Source organism: Neodiprion pinetum, chromosome 1 (assembly GCF_021155775.2).
Source record: "Neodiprion pinetum isolate iyNeoPine1 chromosome 1, iyNeoPine1.2, whole genome shotgun sequence".
NCBI lineage: Eukaryota > Metazoa > Arthropoda > Insecta > Hymenoptera > Diprionidae > Neodiprion > Neodiprion pinetum.
The window spans coordinates 39070354-39088387 of NC_060232.1; the positions used below are offsets into that span (position 1 = coordinate 39070354).

The 18034-nt window shown below is 41.3% G+C and overlaps 1 protein-coding gene across 3 annotated transcripts; it reads right to left on the minus strand.

Annotated features, from left to right (window-relative positions):
* Window positions 1-693: 693 nt before the first annotated feature.
* Window positions 694-17078, minus strand: Dhit (Double hit). Of its 3 annotated transcripts, XM_069134763.1 has the most exons (5): window positions 14762-17078; window positions 14324-14641; window positions 11127-11479; window positions 8063-8459; window positions 694-6758 (listed from the first exon to the last, which is right to left on the minus strand). In XM_069134763.1, exons 2-5 carry the CDS (start codon window positions 14330-14332, stop codon window positions 6477-6479), a joined length of 1041 nt encoding a protein of 346 aa, XP_068990864.1. In that variant the 5' UTR covers window positions 14333-14641; window positions 14762-17078; the 3' UTR covers window positions 694-6476. The 3 variants fall into 3 exon arrangements, with proteins under 3 accessions (XP_068990864.1, XP_068990862.1, XP_068990866.1); XM_069134761.1 differs by having other exon boundaries at window positions 14324-17078; XM_069134765.1 differs by having other exon boundaries at window positions 11130-11479; window positions 14324-17077.
* Between the last annotated feature and the right edge of the window lie 956 nt (window positions 17079-18034).

Sequence of the window (18034 nt, forward strand, 5' to 3'; positions counted from 1 at the left end):
TGCAACAAAAATTATAACCGTCGCAATTATACACGTTTTACATTGTTCGGCATTGTCTGTATATTATATAATAATATATTCATAGGACGCGACAAACGATTTTCATTTTATTATTTTATAATTTCAATTATCTTCAACGTTGTTACATTAACGACTCGCAAATGGTTATATAATTTATGTCGTCCTTAGGCGTATAATGACACACTCTGTGCACAAAGATGTATAAATCGGATTTGATGTGTCGTTCTCTTGCCCGCGTCTCATTCCCGAGTAATTAATTTAAAAGGAACATAAAATACTGACAGTATAATATTCTACACGTCGTGTGAAGGGATTGCCCATCATCCCGTGAAAAAATTTTCCAACAACAATAGAGCATCGGTGGATTAAGCTGTATATATTCGAATTACAGAATTGCAGTATTTTTATTGAAAATATATAACAGCGTTCAAAGTCGATTCGGTGTAGTTTAATTAGTTATTACAAAAAGCACTTGAGAAGCGCGGCAAGATCGTATTAATTATCACCATATATATTTAATATATAATTGTCGTAATTATAACAAGTATTATAATACATGTCTAATGTTATTAGAATTAATCTTTTATTGTGCAGTCTCGTTGTGTGTCACGTAATTTTCGCGCGCACAAAATGGAGCAGAGGATTTGAATCGTATGTGTATGAAATGATGCGTTTTGATTTTAATTTATATTATACGTTTTTTTTTTCTTTTTTTTTTTTTTTTGTGTTTCGTTGACTATTATACATTCGCATACATACCGATAATTAGTTACAGTTCTATGTACGTATCTATCGCTATCATAGCGCGTGTATTTTGTGTTATGCGGTATATTTTTGGCATGGAATATCGTACGTTTTTACGTGCATGTACAATTACAACATCGGTAAAATATGGCTCTTGCATCTTTTCGTTCTCGCTGTATCTCCCCCCTCCCCCTGTTTCTTGTTCATATACGTATATCGTTACCGAATAGCCGCCACGTAAGTGATCGTACACACTAATATTCATGTAAAACCGTCTTTGAATATAATTTATATACGAGTAATGTATAAATTGATAGATTATTTCAACGCGTCGACTGGTATAGACACGCACTATACATGCATGTGTGCTGCAATGCCACATATACATATTAGTTACGACGTTATAACTCGATATAAACATATTCCCCCGAATGTTTAAATTTCTTCTCCAGTATTGTGGATTCAATTTCGATCCCAAAATGCGCGCTGTATACGTATATATTTATACATAGGCCGAAAACTTGATGTGAAAGTTTTATTATATATATAACATAATATATGTATATATATATACATATATATATATATGTATTTATATATCATGTTTACCTTTCGTTTTATAATTATACAGAGTAAACCTCACATACGCATTACAGAATTTATGTAAGAGTGCGTGTATGATACTCGCATTATGCGAGATACGATTAACAATTTTTGGTTCTTTATCGTTTAATTTTATCTCGCACGAACGTGTTCTCATACATATGTTATCCTTGTACATTGTTGAACACATATGCACGTGACTTAGAGATATATTTATTATCCTATTCATCATTCGAATTGATTTAATTATCAACTCGAATATATCATTGTTCGCGACAGATCCGCTCTGCAAATCCGCTTATTCGTCATTGCATCGTATTACATATATATATATATATATATATATATGATATACGCTGGTCGAAATTGATCCTATTAGTTATAATTTGAAGTGAAACAACAGTGGACCATAAAGCAACAAGAAATTAAAATATTCGTGTTGCACTTGGAAAGTTCTGGAAGAAATTAGGAGCATTGGAAACGTTGTATTACTGTTAAGCCGATGCCGAACGAGTGGAGATTAAAAATTCAACAGATTTTTTCTAAACTAATTGGAAGTGGATCGTTTATTGTTTACAAGGAATAGAGAAAACTTTTAAATAAACTATGTGGAAGTCAGTTTTGTTCACGGTTTTCATGGGTTATGACCGGAAATCCGAATTGCAGAAGGTGTTGATTCTATTTCTTTGTTCGATGCGACAAAAGAAGATCGATTATACTTGATCGCGAATTACACGCGTTCCTGTTCAGCCGCCTTTTTTTACGTAACAAGCGGCATTACTTTACAATGAAATCAGAAAAAAAAATTCAAACATGTCGCCTTAAAAACCGGTGCACAGGCTTTGTATAAATACTTAATACATATAATACATATACTTATATCACAAACTTTGAAATTTGTATAAAATTCTGCAAGACGCCGATTTGCCTTGTAAAAATACAATCAAAGAAAATTTTCAACAGTAGCTGGTCGAAGATGTAATATTGATTTCGTGATTACCCATCATGATGAAAGTACCATAATGCATATAAAATGTATACCTAACGACAGATTACATCAGAGTTGCGTTTCTATTGTATTTTCCTCGCCCGGAACCGAGCCGGAGTTAAATTTGAATCTGTCGACATTCGGGTCGTTCGAATTTTCGCGCGTTCGATATTTGAATACTAGGTGAGTGCCACAGAGTCTGACGGAGCAGTTATGATACGATATTTAATTTCTTTGATTATTATTCTGCAATATTTTATAACAATAAAAATTGTCGCTGTAATTATTTTATTTAATTTTTTTTTTTTCTATTTTTATTTTACTATAATTCCTTAGACTCGCTTGTAGACAAGTTGTGCATTGAGTGTCGGTATTGTTATTACTATTATTATGATTATTATTATTATATACCTTTACAGAGGTAGGTACTCGCAGAACGCTTCCTGACTGCACCGAGTCGATCCTGAAGGACACCTGCAAGTGTCCCTACACAACTCGTCGATTTGTTAGCATATCAATAACGGTATAATTATCCCCTATGATACAGCTCTGTGCTCTCTGTCTCTCTCTCTCTCTCTCTCTATGTATGTTCACACACTCCACGTTCGAGATGCAATAATTGCCGGACGTAATACCTCTGTTTCCTAAACGAATCGGTGAAAAAAGTTACTGCATATTGTATACCTCACGTTTCAGGCTCAAATTGTACGGATTTTCGTCAGAATGTTGAAGTGTGTCATCGTGGGTACAATTGGATTCCAAAATAATGGTACATAAATACGTGTTCAGATTATTCTACTAAATGTGAAATTTTTTCGATCAACTGTATGTATAAGAATATGTATATATATATATCAATATATATATATATATATATATATTGATATATATATATAAAACGCAGAATTTATAAATTGATTAACTTGGGATAAACTGTAAATAAGACTTACATACGTAACGATTAATTATATGTTAATGCACATTCAGTAGAATAATTTATTACAAGTGTTTAGTATCCGATATAGCTGTAGACTTTTTTTTTTTTTTTTTTTTATACGGTTGAGGATATCACCTGTTACCGAATTTCACATATATTATTGAGTAAATATAATTATAACGATAATTAAAAATAATAAGTACAATAACTATATAATTATTTTTCTCTCTTTGGTTAAATATTTTTCTTCCAGTTTATAACAAACGTATCACCACTATCAACGTATCGTATAAATGAATAAATAAATAAATAAATCAATAAATAAACAAACAAAGAATACGAAATTACCATGTAGTTAGATAAATAATATCGTAAAAAAAATATGTTGATTTTCTTTTTTTGGTTCTTTCTTTTCATTTGTACAACTAATATATACGCATCGATTTCTCTTCCATTCCTCTTGCTGAATGCATCATATTTCAACGGTATGTATGTATAGGGCGCGATAACTATACGCATGAGTATATAATATAATATACGTATACATATACACATATGCATATACGTATATATGTATATGTAACGTATGTGTAACAACATTAGAAAGAGTCAAACGGTAGACTAGGCGGGTAGGCAGACAAGTAGGTGAGTAGGTAGGTCAATAGGTAAACGTACCGGTCAGGTAAGGTGGGAGGGGATATAAATACGCGTTTAATTTACTCAATTTAAAATACAAATGAACGAAGAAATTTTCAATTTCCTCCCACGTTTCGTCTTTAGGCCCTCGATAATAGACCACGCGTGTTCTCCTCCCTGTCCGCAGATTAAAAGGTGTCATGTGTGTGTGTATATATATATATATGTATATATGTATATGCATGTATGTATATTATATACTTATACGAATTCTATAACTTGTTATCATTAGAAGTAAGTATAGGTACAAGGGCCTGCATAACAGTAGCTTACATCTTACGCGGTATAAAGTACAATCTGTACATTTCGAAGCTCGACGTATCATCTACTGTATGACTCGTGTATATATATATATATATATATATATACACACAGACACATATATATCCATAAGTATAAAATACGTCTTACTCGATTTTACATTTATAGAATATAAGTGTACAAGGTACTGTATATTTCTTTGGCATATTGTTTCAGGTTAAAAAGAGAAAATTTGTGCAGGTATCCGCCCGTAAATAATTTTCTTTCGGGTCAGATATTAATATTCCATCTTTCGTAACTGATTTCTCATTTTCAAGATCCGTTCGAGTTATACATAGGCGATTGTATATTTATGGCTGCGTTTACACATGGGCATTCATTCCAATTGCTTTCCTGAAGTAAGAAATTATTTTACGTATAGTATAAGTGTGCATATATATATATATCTGGATCTGCGATAGAGATCAACCACCGTGTCACACTCTCTTTCTTTCTTTTTTCACCTGCTCAATTCTTCCGTTCCTTTTTCACATCTCACTCATTCTCACTTTCAATCGTATTCTTCACGTAATTAATATTATAAATACAATGGTTATAATTACAACAATATATTATAATAGTATATAATATAATTATTATAGAGTATAATAAAAAATGACAGGTAACGAGTTTGGTATAAGATGTTCCATGTATGCGTATGTATATAGGTATGTACGTATGTATATATATATACGTATATGTCTAACGTATTCATGTACCTACATCAAAAAAGTTAATGCAACAGATATACTATACAGTAATTGGATAGGTAATATAGTGACGTTTTGTTTCTGTGCCATTTTCATTTTTTCATATTTTGCTTTTCGTTTCTTTTAATATTTTGTTTTTGTGTTTTTGATGTTGTTCTTGTCGTTGCTGTAGTGTCTGTCCCAGTTGTCTCGGAGACGGTCAGAGTAACTATATGCCTACATTAATTAACGACCCCACCTCATTTACAGGTACACACACCGACCGACTACAGCAGTATAGGAAAAACATAAAAATATGTGCAATCAATCAACGGCTAGCGAAATGTACAGGTGCATTACAGTACAACAGACGTACCCGCACATTTAGGTATACATCATGCTACTTGAAGCGGCGTGTATAAATGGTTTTTTCTTCTTTTTTTCTTCTCCTTATTCTCGACGGTTTACGCATTATCATAATTTAACATAGTATATATACAAACACGTATGTATATATATATATATATATATATATATATATGTATATATATATGTATACGGTATGTAGTATAGTACGTGATGAACTTTGGTTGTGCGTGTAAAGAGCTTAAATCTTCGTTTACTCGTGTTTCTTTTTGGTTTTCTCTTTTGTTTTTGTTTTTGTTATTTTACATGTATATTATATTATATCCTTGTTCGTTTTTAGATATACATGTATTATATAATGTATAATATATGTACGTGCTTCTCGTTTCTCCGTTCGTTCATGCGTATAAGATATATATTATTACTACTAATATTATTTACTATTGTTATTATTATTAGATATCATCATAATCATCATTGTTATTATTACTGTTGTTGTTGTTGTTGTTGTTGTTGTTATTATTATTATTATTATTATTATTATTATCATTAATGTTATTATTATAGCATATATCATCATTGATTGATTATTGATTGTTGCGCATTTCTTCGATGGTTATTATACCCAATAATATATATATATATATACGATATATATATATACCTATTATGTATACCCGTTGATGCAGTCAAGTATATGTATATATCTATGTATATAATTTACGGTAGCAGCAGCAGTAGCGGTTATAGCAGCAGCCCGCCTGCACCCACCCCCCCGCCTATTTTATTAATGTCATTTCACGTCGCGGCATCCTCGTCAAGTTTCCGAAACTCATATTTTTCGTCCAGCGGGCTTCGAGGTCCTTCCGTATGGTCCCGTCCCTGGAATGGTGCAACCAGCCCTCGACCCTGGGCAACGAGACTGCAATCTTAAGTGGGCATCCTGGAGGGTTGACCAAGAATCAACAGGGAATGTCTGACGGCGGCGTGAGGCCAGGTCATGCCGCTGTTATCCTGCAGGTACCTTTGCATGGCCATCTCACTCCGTAAGATATTATTATATCGTTACCGAGTATCGAAGTAGTTCTGCGGAGATCGAGTCTTCTGCAGCGTTTAGAGGGGATGGTCTGGATTACGTTGCCATCGCCAAGGACCGGTCCTTGTCCTTGTCTTTGTCCTTCTCTTTCGTCGACCTTGATTTGCTCCTCGGCAATCCTTGCTCGCCGCTCGATGGACTCGGCGGTCCGCTTCCCAGGCGTGCCACCCTTCTGTAGATGTCGCTGTTGACGAAACGTGGATACGAGTCTCGGTGCATCAGTGTGTAGATCTGGAGCTGCGCCTCGTCAAATGTGTTTGGCGTTGGTGCCACCATGTTCCTGTTCACGATTTCTCGCACTCGCGAATCCAGGCTCACCTGAAATTCGTCATTCGTATACTTTATGTCGTACCCGATGTATTATGGTACTTACTGAAATAGGACAACAAAGACGATATGAAATGAATGTTTAGAAATTATTTCAGTATCGTGACACATGACAATCGATCTGACCCCGGTCGATAATGCAGCCTCTAAGACGGCTACTTCGTCAGTGCCACTTCTTGATTTTTCCCACATCTTAGGTACTAATTTCCCCGTATGTACTCGAATATATCATGAACGAAAACTTCGACGGATACTCCCACAAATGTGATTCGCAGAGAAAAACAGGCCGTAATGATTCACTGCCATAGGTATACCCCTCGATGCGTCACGCCAGTGCACGATACGTCGAAACTCGATCCTCCCGAGTTTAGAAAACTTGTTGGAAAGAGAAAGAAGGAAAAAGGAAGGAAACTGAATACTCAAATAAAGAAGGTCGCGAGGTCACAGGCACAGCTGAAGTCGCTGAATTAAGGTCACATGTACGCAAGGTCAACAGGCCAAGGACCTCCCCTTTTCTGGCACGCAGAATTCAAAGTTATAATCGCAATATATCGCAGTATAATCATAATTCATACGACATAGAGTACGTGAAACTACTTCTTCAGTTTTATGTCATATTACAGTAAGATGCATTTTAAAAAAAGATTGAAATCTACCGAAAATTATTAAAACTGTACCAGAGTTAAATAAATAACGACGCTGAGTTGTGCGTAGTTAAAGTCCCGATAATTGTCAACGTTTCGTCAAATCTGGAGGAAGATTTGTAAATTTCAACACAGTGAATACAGTAATAAATGTTCAAAAAGTATCTCAGTATATCTGAGACGATCAATTTATTTTTTCCGAATTCCGGATGGAAATTTGATTCCGTATAGGCATATTATGTACACACATTAGGACATGAGTGATGGGACCAAGGATGCTTAAACGAATGAATTTGTGGATGACGAAACTTGCATTGAAATTGACCAAGACCGTTGGTGTTTTTTTATTTTGTTCTCGCCTTCGGATTGACGTCGACAAGTCTACAAGCATAATAACACTTCGCTTTGGGATACAAATAAAAGAATAAGTACCGCAGACGCTATGACTACATGTTTGAAGAATTTCTCGTTCGCTTAAGCACATCATTGACAAAAGCTTGACTCATCGGAAACAATATAGGTAGATCTCGGGGGTTGTCGTTTTGCCTCCAGCACTGACAACGAATTTACGACAATCTCAAATCCCATATGTTCCCCTGCAGCGAATAGTATATTTAAGCGTTTCGAGCTGAAAGCCTGGGATCTACTCACTTCCTTCGGCGAAAGAATGGATATGTAGTCCTCGTAGATGTATCGAGCCTTCTCCTCGATGCGCTCCGGGTTTCGTTCGAGCTTGAGCTGTTCACAGGCAAGCCAAAAGGCAATGTTCTCTTCGCTGTACTCGCTGACGAGGAACTCGCGGAAGAGCTTGCGCCCCGCGGCGCTGTGCATCAGCCTGTCGAACGAGGAGCCCCACTCTCTGATCTCCTCGAAGCTGCTGCAGGCGACGTCACCGTTTCCGTCGAGGCCGTCGAGGCCATCGCCCGTGAGGTCACCCCCGGTGCCACCCCCGGACCCCAAGTCCCCACCGCCTCCGCCTTTCTTCTTTCCCTGGTCCCCGGAGTTGCCGGCACCACCCCCTGGGCCTCCACCGCCGACAGCAGCCAAACTAGGAACAGGGATTAACACCGTTTGTTAGCGCGTTGTGAGTCGATGAACTATTGACATTACGTCAAGTCGCCGCCAGGCGTCGGACGAGCACGATCGTTTCTCGCAGAAAAAGTTACACGTTACGGGATTTTGATAGATTTACAAGAACAGGTGGTATCAGCCGCAGTGAGCATTTCTCGAGTACTTTGTATCGTCTGAATCGGACATTGTGAAAGACAACCAGCTAAATGGAGCATTTTTAAGCTTGGTGCAACTAGGCGAGAGACGATGAGGGGAGCTTTCAGTATAGAAATTTCCTATCATTACCGGCTCATTGGACATCATGAAAATCCCATAACTGAGTCGGTAAGTGTAAGACGCTACGATTACCCCCGCGCCCATCGTGCCCTTGGCTTGCTTCCAAAAAATACCTATGGCTAGCGGTTGCTTGAGCAATTTTCAATCAACCCATATTTCTAAAAGTTATGTTGTAATATTTATTCAAAACAATCTAAAATACAAAGACCAGATGTGTATCACGGATTTGCAACTTTTAGTTGTTGCTCCAGTCGTCCTTTCGGTTTTCTGAATAGTTGATACGGGGAATTCCCCACTCAAATTAAATATGGCCGCTGCATGATATATCGCATGCGTGCCACTAAGGATATACCTTCTCTAGGGACAATTACTGTGTAGCATGCATGCGACGAGTGGGTATATACATAACGCTGTCGATTTTCCGAACGTCGACCCTAACGTGAAACAGTATTCTACGAATATTAAATAAGCATTTTTAGGATATTGATCCATGGTATAAATATCTACATCCGACAGACTAACGATTGCGGCTTGGGCACAATAAATCGCTCGCGAAGCATGATGGTTAGAAAAAGTAACGCGTACATCTAGTCGTAATCCGCTGTAACGGGTACAATTCACTTACAGACGGGTTCAAAAGCAAGGTCCCAGAACGAAGCTAAAGCAGAGTCATATCGATAAAGATTCGCGGGAAGCCGCTAATTGGCATTCGTACAAGAACTTGAGAGCCCCCGGTGTGCACATAGGGTGTTTCTGAGTAAGCGTCGCAGTGTGTCGGGTTGCCTATCGTCCCCCGTTTCGCCCGTGTCGACAAAACATCTGCATGTGGTAAAGTAGCAAGTATAATGGTAAAAGGGGGTAATCGATTAACATTTTTAGCTGGTCATTTCTAACTGGTAGTTCTGTACTATTGACCAAAAACGGAAGAAAAAAATATATATTGCATCGCTGTGTCGGTAAAATAATAGCAAATATCGAAATTTGCTTTTCTCATGTTACCGATCTCTACGGGCATCGCTAACACCCGACCATAGGCAACCGAACGTACTGGGGTGTTTGCTCGGAAACATCCTGTATGCACCGTAAACAACCGTTGGACGGTGAGGCTGTATGTATGTATGGAGTCGGCGTTCTTGGCGCCGACCCGTTCCAGACGCGAGGTCGATACGGTCGCGCGAATATTGGCTCGTAACACACGCGTTACGTACCTCGGGTTGCCGCTAGTCAGGCGTAGCTGTTTCGCATGAATGGCAAAGGTTAGAATTCGATCTTTACACTTGCCGGGGGCAGCCTCCAGGGGCCGAGAGGTTGTCAAATACCAAATAACTCGTTATATTTCCACTCAGCGGAACAGGGCCGCGTTTCTATAGGGTGTATAACACGCCACAAGGATAACAAAAGTATTTCTGGATTACAACGACAGCTTTCGTGCTGGTTGAGCATTGTACCGTGAAAATTTATGTGATGTTCGTGCGCGACTCCGGTTGATGATTCGATCGCCACGAAGCAACAACTTGATTACATGTATTAGGAATCCGAGTGGCAGGTTATATACCTATGCAAAGGTGACGAGAAACAATTCGATTTTAAATGCACGATAAGTTTTAAATATTTAAAAGTACATGCAATACCGTTTAACGGCGTTATCACGGCCACCCGGCATTCGAATAAAACGGACATAATTAATTTTATTTGACTTTTCATGGGTCAACGCAACTTTGAAAAGATCCTAAGATGCAAGTATCTATCATTTTCCCAAGCTCAAGCACCTATGTCGAATGATCTAGACGCGGGGAGCCGAAAATTCAAATTGGAGTGGGAAATTTGAACGCACCTGATGCGATAAAGCCGACGGAAAAGTGAGTACTAACGTAGAGATAAGATCAAACGTTTACATCACAAACCCTATTCTACCATAATGTAACCTAACTTGACTTAACCAGACCTGACTTATCTTGCCACTATCCTGATATATCGAAGAAAGTGGACGACATCGCTTGTCGCCAATTTCATGAACTTTTGGTGCGAGGTCGCACAATGACTAACGAAATTGTATTAATTTTCAGCTTACCACTTGTTCCTGCAGGCAGCATGAAACAGAAAAATTTCAAAGATAGATTAAACGACTAGGATTGATGGATCGGTGAAAAGCACGAAGCAGCGGTAATCAACATAGCTATTATATGATTGCCTCTGGGACAAGTAAGGATCCCTTAAAATTTTCATCGCAACCGAACACCAAGGAGATAGAAGATTTGCAAACAAGCAAAGTAACAACGACGACAAGCGGTAAAGAAAAAGAGAAGCCGCAAAACAAGACATAAAAATAAGAATACGACACATAGTGATTAGGTAAGAACGCCAATACCACGAGCAACTGCAACAGCAGCACCAGCACAGGCAACAGTTGTCCTTTTTAGATCGTCCAACAAATGCGTCGCGCGTACCAGCGCGCTGCTGCTGCTGCTGCTGTTGCTGTTGTTGTTGCTGTTGCTGCTGCTGCTGCTGCTGCTGTTGTTGCTGTTGTTGCTGCTGCTGTAGTTGTTGCTGTTGCTGCTGCTGTTGCTGTGTCGATTGTTGCGGATTGCCGTGCTGAACCATTGTTCCTGAACTCTGCGACTGGCCCTGGGATTGGCTCTGCGCTCTTAAGCGACAGCCACCCCCTTCCGTTCCATGACTAACACCGATCCCCATCGCAGTTGCACCGATTCCGCTCGACATCTGAAATAAATTCCAAGACGAGTTCCTTATTATGAAAAAAATTACGAGTTCCGATGCGTTATAGCTGCACTGGGTGGTGTAGAAAATTTTTAAATAATATCGCGTTTAAGCGAAATTCTTCGATAAACCAATTTTCTTTCACCATCATCTACAGTCGTTTCCACTGTAATGGATTCGCGGCGAAATCAGTTCACGTGCAAGATGTCGCGTTTATACAAAGTAAAGGCAATCGTCGTTATATTACGATCAGTTTTAAACTATTTTAAATCGTAGTGAGAAAAACAAGTTCCTGGCTATGTGTAGAGGTATAAAAATCTCTGATATATTGATTGTGAGTATACCGGAAAGTCACAGGAGAAGTAACTGAAATTGGTGTATAGTTAAATTTGTGTGATACAGAGATGCTTGTCTTGTATCAAAAATTTGCTCTGCATGTCTGAAGATCGTTACATTAAATCACATTTTAGTTTGTAAATTGAATGGAAGTTCGCGCTGATAAATTTGTCTGCAAATGGGTTGAATTCAGTTGTTGGAAAATCATAAAGTTCATTCAAGTTATGCAGACCTAGAAGTTGGAAACATTTGAAATTTTCCTGCCAAATCATCTTGAATTTCATTAATGTGTAGACCATCACGGTGTTCCGCTAGAACAGAAATCAAATCAGCTTTGCCGTTTACGAGTAATTTGAAAATTTGTTGTGAATAACTTTTTAAATAGGTCAAGGATAATAGATGTATCATTTTGAGAAACTGACAAAGTAGAAGAGACGCCACGTGATTGCTGATCAGACTTGTAATCAACATTGACCAGAGTAGCTGTGAGAACCTTTTACGAAATCCTGACCTTAGAATGATCTTACATCAAACGACGGGCGTCCAGCCTTCATAAAAATTTGTTATAAACACAGAGAATTGAGAAGAAATTCCTTTCAAAGATCCCCAACCCCCTAAAGATACGTAGCTAACGTGATTTCAATTGCGTGAAAATACCATTCGACGCATCAGTCCCCCCCCAATTGTTTTCCCGGACGCAAACTTGACTAATGTTGCGTGCTGCTCATTGTCATAACGTCGAATCGTGGCTCTTTTTCTCCTCCCTCGCCGCTGCCGCTTAAAGATTAGCAGCGGCACGTTGGCGGCGGTTGAGTGGGCGGCCGAGTGACTGGCATTTGTTTACCGTAGCTTCCAAATTGAATGGACGTTGGTCAAGCGAGGGTTTATCGTGGCCACGGGAGTGTAACGTACACCATTTTTAACAAGCGGTTATTTTTTCCTTTCTTGTCATTTTTGCGTCATTCCTTAATTTTCCTCCTATAATCGGTTAATTGTCGCTAATTACCCCCGATGGGACCTTCGCAGTTTCAGAACATCGTACTGATAATAAAAACAAAAGAAGAGGAAAAAATTTTTGTTCCCAATTATAATACCTAATAGAAATTTTTAAATAATATTCCACCGTGTAGGCATGACGACAATTACGCCTTCATGCCCCATCTAAGTGGCGGATGATGAATTGAAATGCTTTTAACTCTCCATCGATCGGTGCTCGTTCGCATATTCCCGCACCTGCAGGGTACCCCTCCCCATCACTCCTAACACCGTTTTGACAGGTAATGGTTTAACCGATGATCGCAGTCGCCGTAACGAAGAGCAACAGCGTGAAAAACGAAACCAACGCCATCTGAACCCAATGTAATAAACTGTATCGAATACAAACGTTGAAGGAGATAATGAGAATAAAAAAATTCAACGAAACATCCAAGAATAAAACAACACATCACTGATTGAAAACTTAATCAGCGATATTTTCAGACTTTCGGTCGACAATTGACCGTTGTTTCGTTTAAAGAGAAACAAACGTGAATAAAACAATAACGATCGGTACTGTCATTGGTGTCCGTTATGCTCACTGGTTGTTTACTCAGGATTCGAGAAAACGCTAAATATGCGGCTTTGAGACAATGTCCAGTCACTGGTAATATAGATTATAAAAACTAGGAATCTCATTTTAAATGGATAGGTTATCCAAAGTCGTAAGTCACACGTATTTAAGGCGCATCGTTAGGTAAAAATTGAAATTCGATTTCACACTGCAAACGAATGTTACAAGCGGACGGATACTGAACTATAAATATTTCCGGATACGTTAACGTCGATTATTTCTGTTTCTTTATTCAGCTGCAAGGTAATTGTGCCACGACATTGTTTATTCATGGTTCAACGATCCAATTTCGGATGCAATTCGGAAATTTGATTGAATGGAACAGCAAACACCTCCAACAAAAGCAACCTACAAGCTTGCAGTGGTACGATGATTTGTACTTCCTTCTCCGCCCATTAACATAATTTCTACAGATCTCAGACGAATTTCAGTACAGGACTCACCAACAAACCATGAATGAAAGTGCAATATCAGTCGGTACGGCATGACGACGATAAACCAAAAATCAATGAATACCAACCAATTCCGATTTGGTCACGAAACCGAAACGTGGTGCGAATGGACGCTGAAGAATCAATTGCAACCTAACCGATACTCATACCGCACAATAGCTTCTCCGTCCATCGACGTAATATCTGTACAGAACGAGACGACATCATACAGTGAGTTTTTCATTGAAGGCAGGAAATGAACCGATCTTGTCGTCATTACTACACATACATACCCAACGTACTAAGAGATGTTATTACCGATGATGTTTATGCAGTTTTTCCACTCTGTATCTGAACGAGTTTCGCGTGATAGATGTCGGAGCCATTTAAAGTTTCGGAATGAAATTGATGAAGGGAACTTTTGCGGGTGAGGAGGCGAAGCGGCATCTCTAGATTCAGTATCAGACGTACCTCTATCATGTTCCATGCGATTGAAAGCGAGTCCAGCTCGCCTTCCGCGTAACCAGTTGCTCGGTGTCGAGCAACGTTCCTCGTTGGCGATGAGGTGTCCGTGCGGGTGCGGGTGCGGCGGGTGCGGGTGACTCGTAGCGATCCTTAGCCTGGTCCTCCGGGGCCACCTCGCCGGGCCTCGCCCGAACCCCGCATGCTTCCCGCACCCCGTCAGCGTTATACCCGACTAACGTCCCGCTACGTATTACACCGTACCACACGTCACTCCTATTCAACACACTTTCCGATCTTTCCGATGACCACCGAAGCCGTTCACTGCTGGGTGAAAAAAGATTAAATTTTTTCTATTCAAACACGAGAAACGCACAATTCTCCACGAATATCGATATTACTATACGATTATAATAGCGATTTAATCACGAAAATACGATGTTATACCAGCACCAAATATAATCCAAATGTGCACACCGCACGAACTCTCTCACTGCACCCCCCGCAGAATAATCCCGCACACACGAGGCACCCCGAATGGAACTTCTTCTTCTTCTCCTTCCGCTTCTTCTTCTTCTTCTTCTTCTTCTTCTTCTTCTTCTTCTTCTTCTTCTTCTTCTTTTTCTTCCTCTTGTTCAGTTTTTCTTTTCTACTTCGTTCCTCCCGTATTATTTCCTTCGTTTAACCCCCCCCAGTCAGTATTTTCACCGCTACTTTCACCCTCTGCAGGGCCGGCAACTCCTCCGCGTCGTACGGAGCAGCAGCATTCCTCCCGTATTCCCCGATGGGGAGGTTTCGGTTTGGCGGGATGACGCTAGGAGGGCTTTTAAGCGACGCTGGGGGGCGGGAGGGCGGGAGGAAGGGATGACGGGTGGATCGGGCGGTCGGGAGAGAGGGGGGGAGGGAGGGAAGGAGATGGCCCTAGCTCAGCTCCGGGATCGTCCGCGTGCTGCCGAGGCCTCGCGTCGTCTTCTCGCGATCCATTGATGACGTCCTCGGGTACGGCGCACCTCGCCCGGGGTCCTCCTTGCCCTCGTCCTCCTCCTCCTCCGCCTCGGCGCTTCTCGCCAGATAACTACTGCTCCTCCTCGTCGCCGTCGTCGTCGAAGCCGCCCGTTCCTCCTCCGTGCCGCACCAGCTTCTCCGCGTTTTCCTCCAACCGAACAGCACCGCTGATCTATGACCGGTACAAGACAACGCGTTGCCACTCGGTCACCCGCACTCGCGTTCACACAGTAATGTGGGCTTTATCGAGGGTTCTCGGAAAGAAAGAGGGGCCGGAGGGAGAGAGAGAGAGAGCGGGGGAGAGGGGGAGGGGGCGGGGGGCGGGGAGGGAGGAAAAAAAAACGTGTATACAGGTGTATTCGATATATATCCCAGTTTCGAACCGCTGCTGCAGTTGTCACTGCTGCTGCTGCTGCTGTGGTTGCGGGTGTATTCGGCGAAAGCTTGTTCCCCTCGTTTGATTGGTTGGCTTTATTTTTTTTTTTTTTTATTAATTTCTTCGATTATTTGTTTGCTTCTTGTTTTTTGTTTGTTTTTTTTTTTTCTTCTCCTCTCCTTATTTCGTTAATTTTCAACAAAAGTACCGGTCGCCGTCGACGACGGTTATAACACTCCGGTGCAACACACCCGACGCACACTCCAGCATTACGACGGATAGGTAGGTACGTGTGTTTCTCCGGTCGTTCGGGTATCTCCTTCTACTGGTATGATCCGAACGGTTGTGGCTCGTTTTTCGTGCTTGATGGTATGTGCGAGTTGAGTAAAAATAGTTTTTCGGCTCTTTCGTTTTCAGGGGTGTGCTGTGTGGCGGTATAAGAGACGGTGTGTGTGATGATGATGTTGGCTTCGCGTTCCCGCTCCAGCCCGCTGGTGGCAGGCGCGGTGCTCGCCGGCGAGTCGGGTCGAGTCGGGTCGAGAGTTCCCACGTATTGATTGGCGAGTGGCTTGGGAGCGCCTTCGCACCGGTCCACCACCACCGACGCGACGCGACGCGACGCGACGCCGACGGCCGCGCTGCCGGAGGTGTACACAACGCAACCCGGATAGGATGAATCGAAGGAGGAAGAGGAACCTCCGCGATCCGGCCCGATTCCCTCCGATACGATAAGGCCGGCCGCCCCCGCGCCGGTTTTCCACCCCCTTAAATTTTCTTGCCAGAGCTCACTTGGTCCCTCGATCGCTTCGCATCACACACACACACACACACACGCACACACGCGCGCTCATGCAGTTACAAACGTAGCGCATGGATTATATACGACCGAAGGAGATCAACGTTGACACAGTTTCCTTTTTTTTTTCTTTTTTCTTGTCTTTCACCCTTCCTACCGATTATTACTCCCATTCACTTACGTTTTAACCCTGTACACACGTGACCCTTTTTTACGTGTACTTATCACATGCGTTTTTCAAAGGGAGGCGAACTCGCTCGCTCGTATCGCATGCGACTCCCAACGGCGAAAAGCCTGGCCTTCGCGCTAAGCTGACAACTAAACGCCGCGCGATCCTGTCCGTGTGTGTGTGTGTGTGCGTATATAATATACGCAGACGCATACGTATACCTTCGAGCGAGATATTTTTACCCTCGTAATAACAACGAACCTCTCTCTGTTTATTTCGCCCGCGCCACTATATTTCCTCGAGAGTCAGGACGGGGGGGGAGGCTCGGGGAGAAGGAGGAGGTGGAGGAGGGACGTCGCTGCTGCCAGCCGTGAGCCGTTTCCGAACTTCACACAATTATCAGCGTTCTCTATCGCATCTCCACGAAATCCGCGACGGATCTAGGCGACTGGCTCCTATACTCGTCTTGATCTTCAACGGCGCGAGATCCGCGAAGCTCTCCGAAGCTCCGAGCACGCTTCGATGTTAACCTCTGATCCACAAAGCCCAGCCGTAACTTTTCTACCTCGATTCCCCCGCGACCAAGCGCGTCGTTTTCTTTTACTTCCTTCTACATAACCGCGATATGTTTCGCTTCAATTGTATACGTAAGACGCCGTGTGCTTGTAGGATTTCCGTTCGTCCGGTGACCCGGTTTCCATTATAAAAATTTGACAATGGCTTCAATGTAAGCCTCTCGCCTCCGCAGCGGAGCATCGCTGTATATTAAATATACGCCGCGGCGTAATCTTTCTCGGGAAGAAGAAACTCGCTGTAGAATCTACCGCGGTATTTTCTTTACCTTTCGTGTGCTCGGTACTCACACCACTCGAGGGTGAATTCTAGGCGTGTGCGCACGTTCTGGTACACCTGCAACCCTCGCTTCGACCTCATTCCGCACCCTTAGCTTATCTCGCCGCCTTTCCGATACACGGTTTATACGTTTTTCACGCGTGTGCTGCAGCCGGCGTGGCGTTTTACCGATAAGGAATCAAAGACTCTGCAGCCGCTCGTCACGGCTCGGAGTGCGCGAAGAAGAAATTTTCAAATCAGTAAAATCGGATTCTCGTGAAAATTACGATACGTATTGTCCGCAGTGATAACAATAACGTTCGAAGTTTAATGGAATTTTCTACCGTATTTTTTAATCTCCGAATTTATTCGTACAAGAGTTTGCAACGAAACGAAGGTAAACTCGGGAGAAAATTCAGCCGACTCGTTTCACCGACGTTATTATTTATTTCGATGAAATTGCAGCGATAACGTTAAACGAGAGTACAAAGTGGAGGCCTCATACCCACGCAAGCGGTGTACCGATACGATCGGACAACCCTT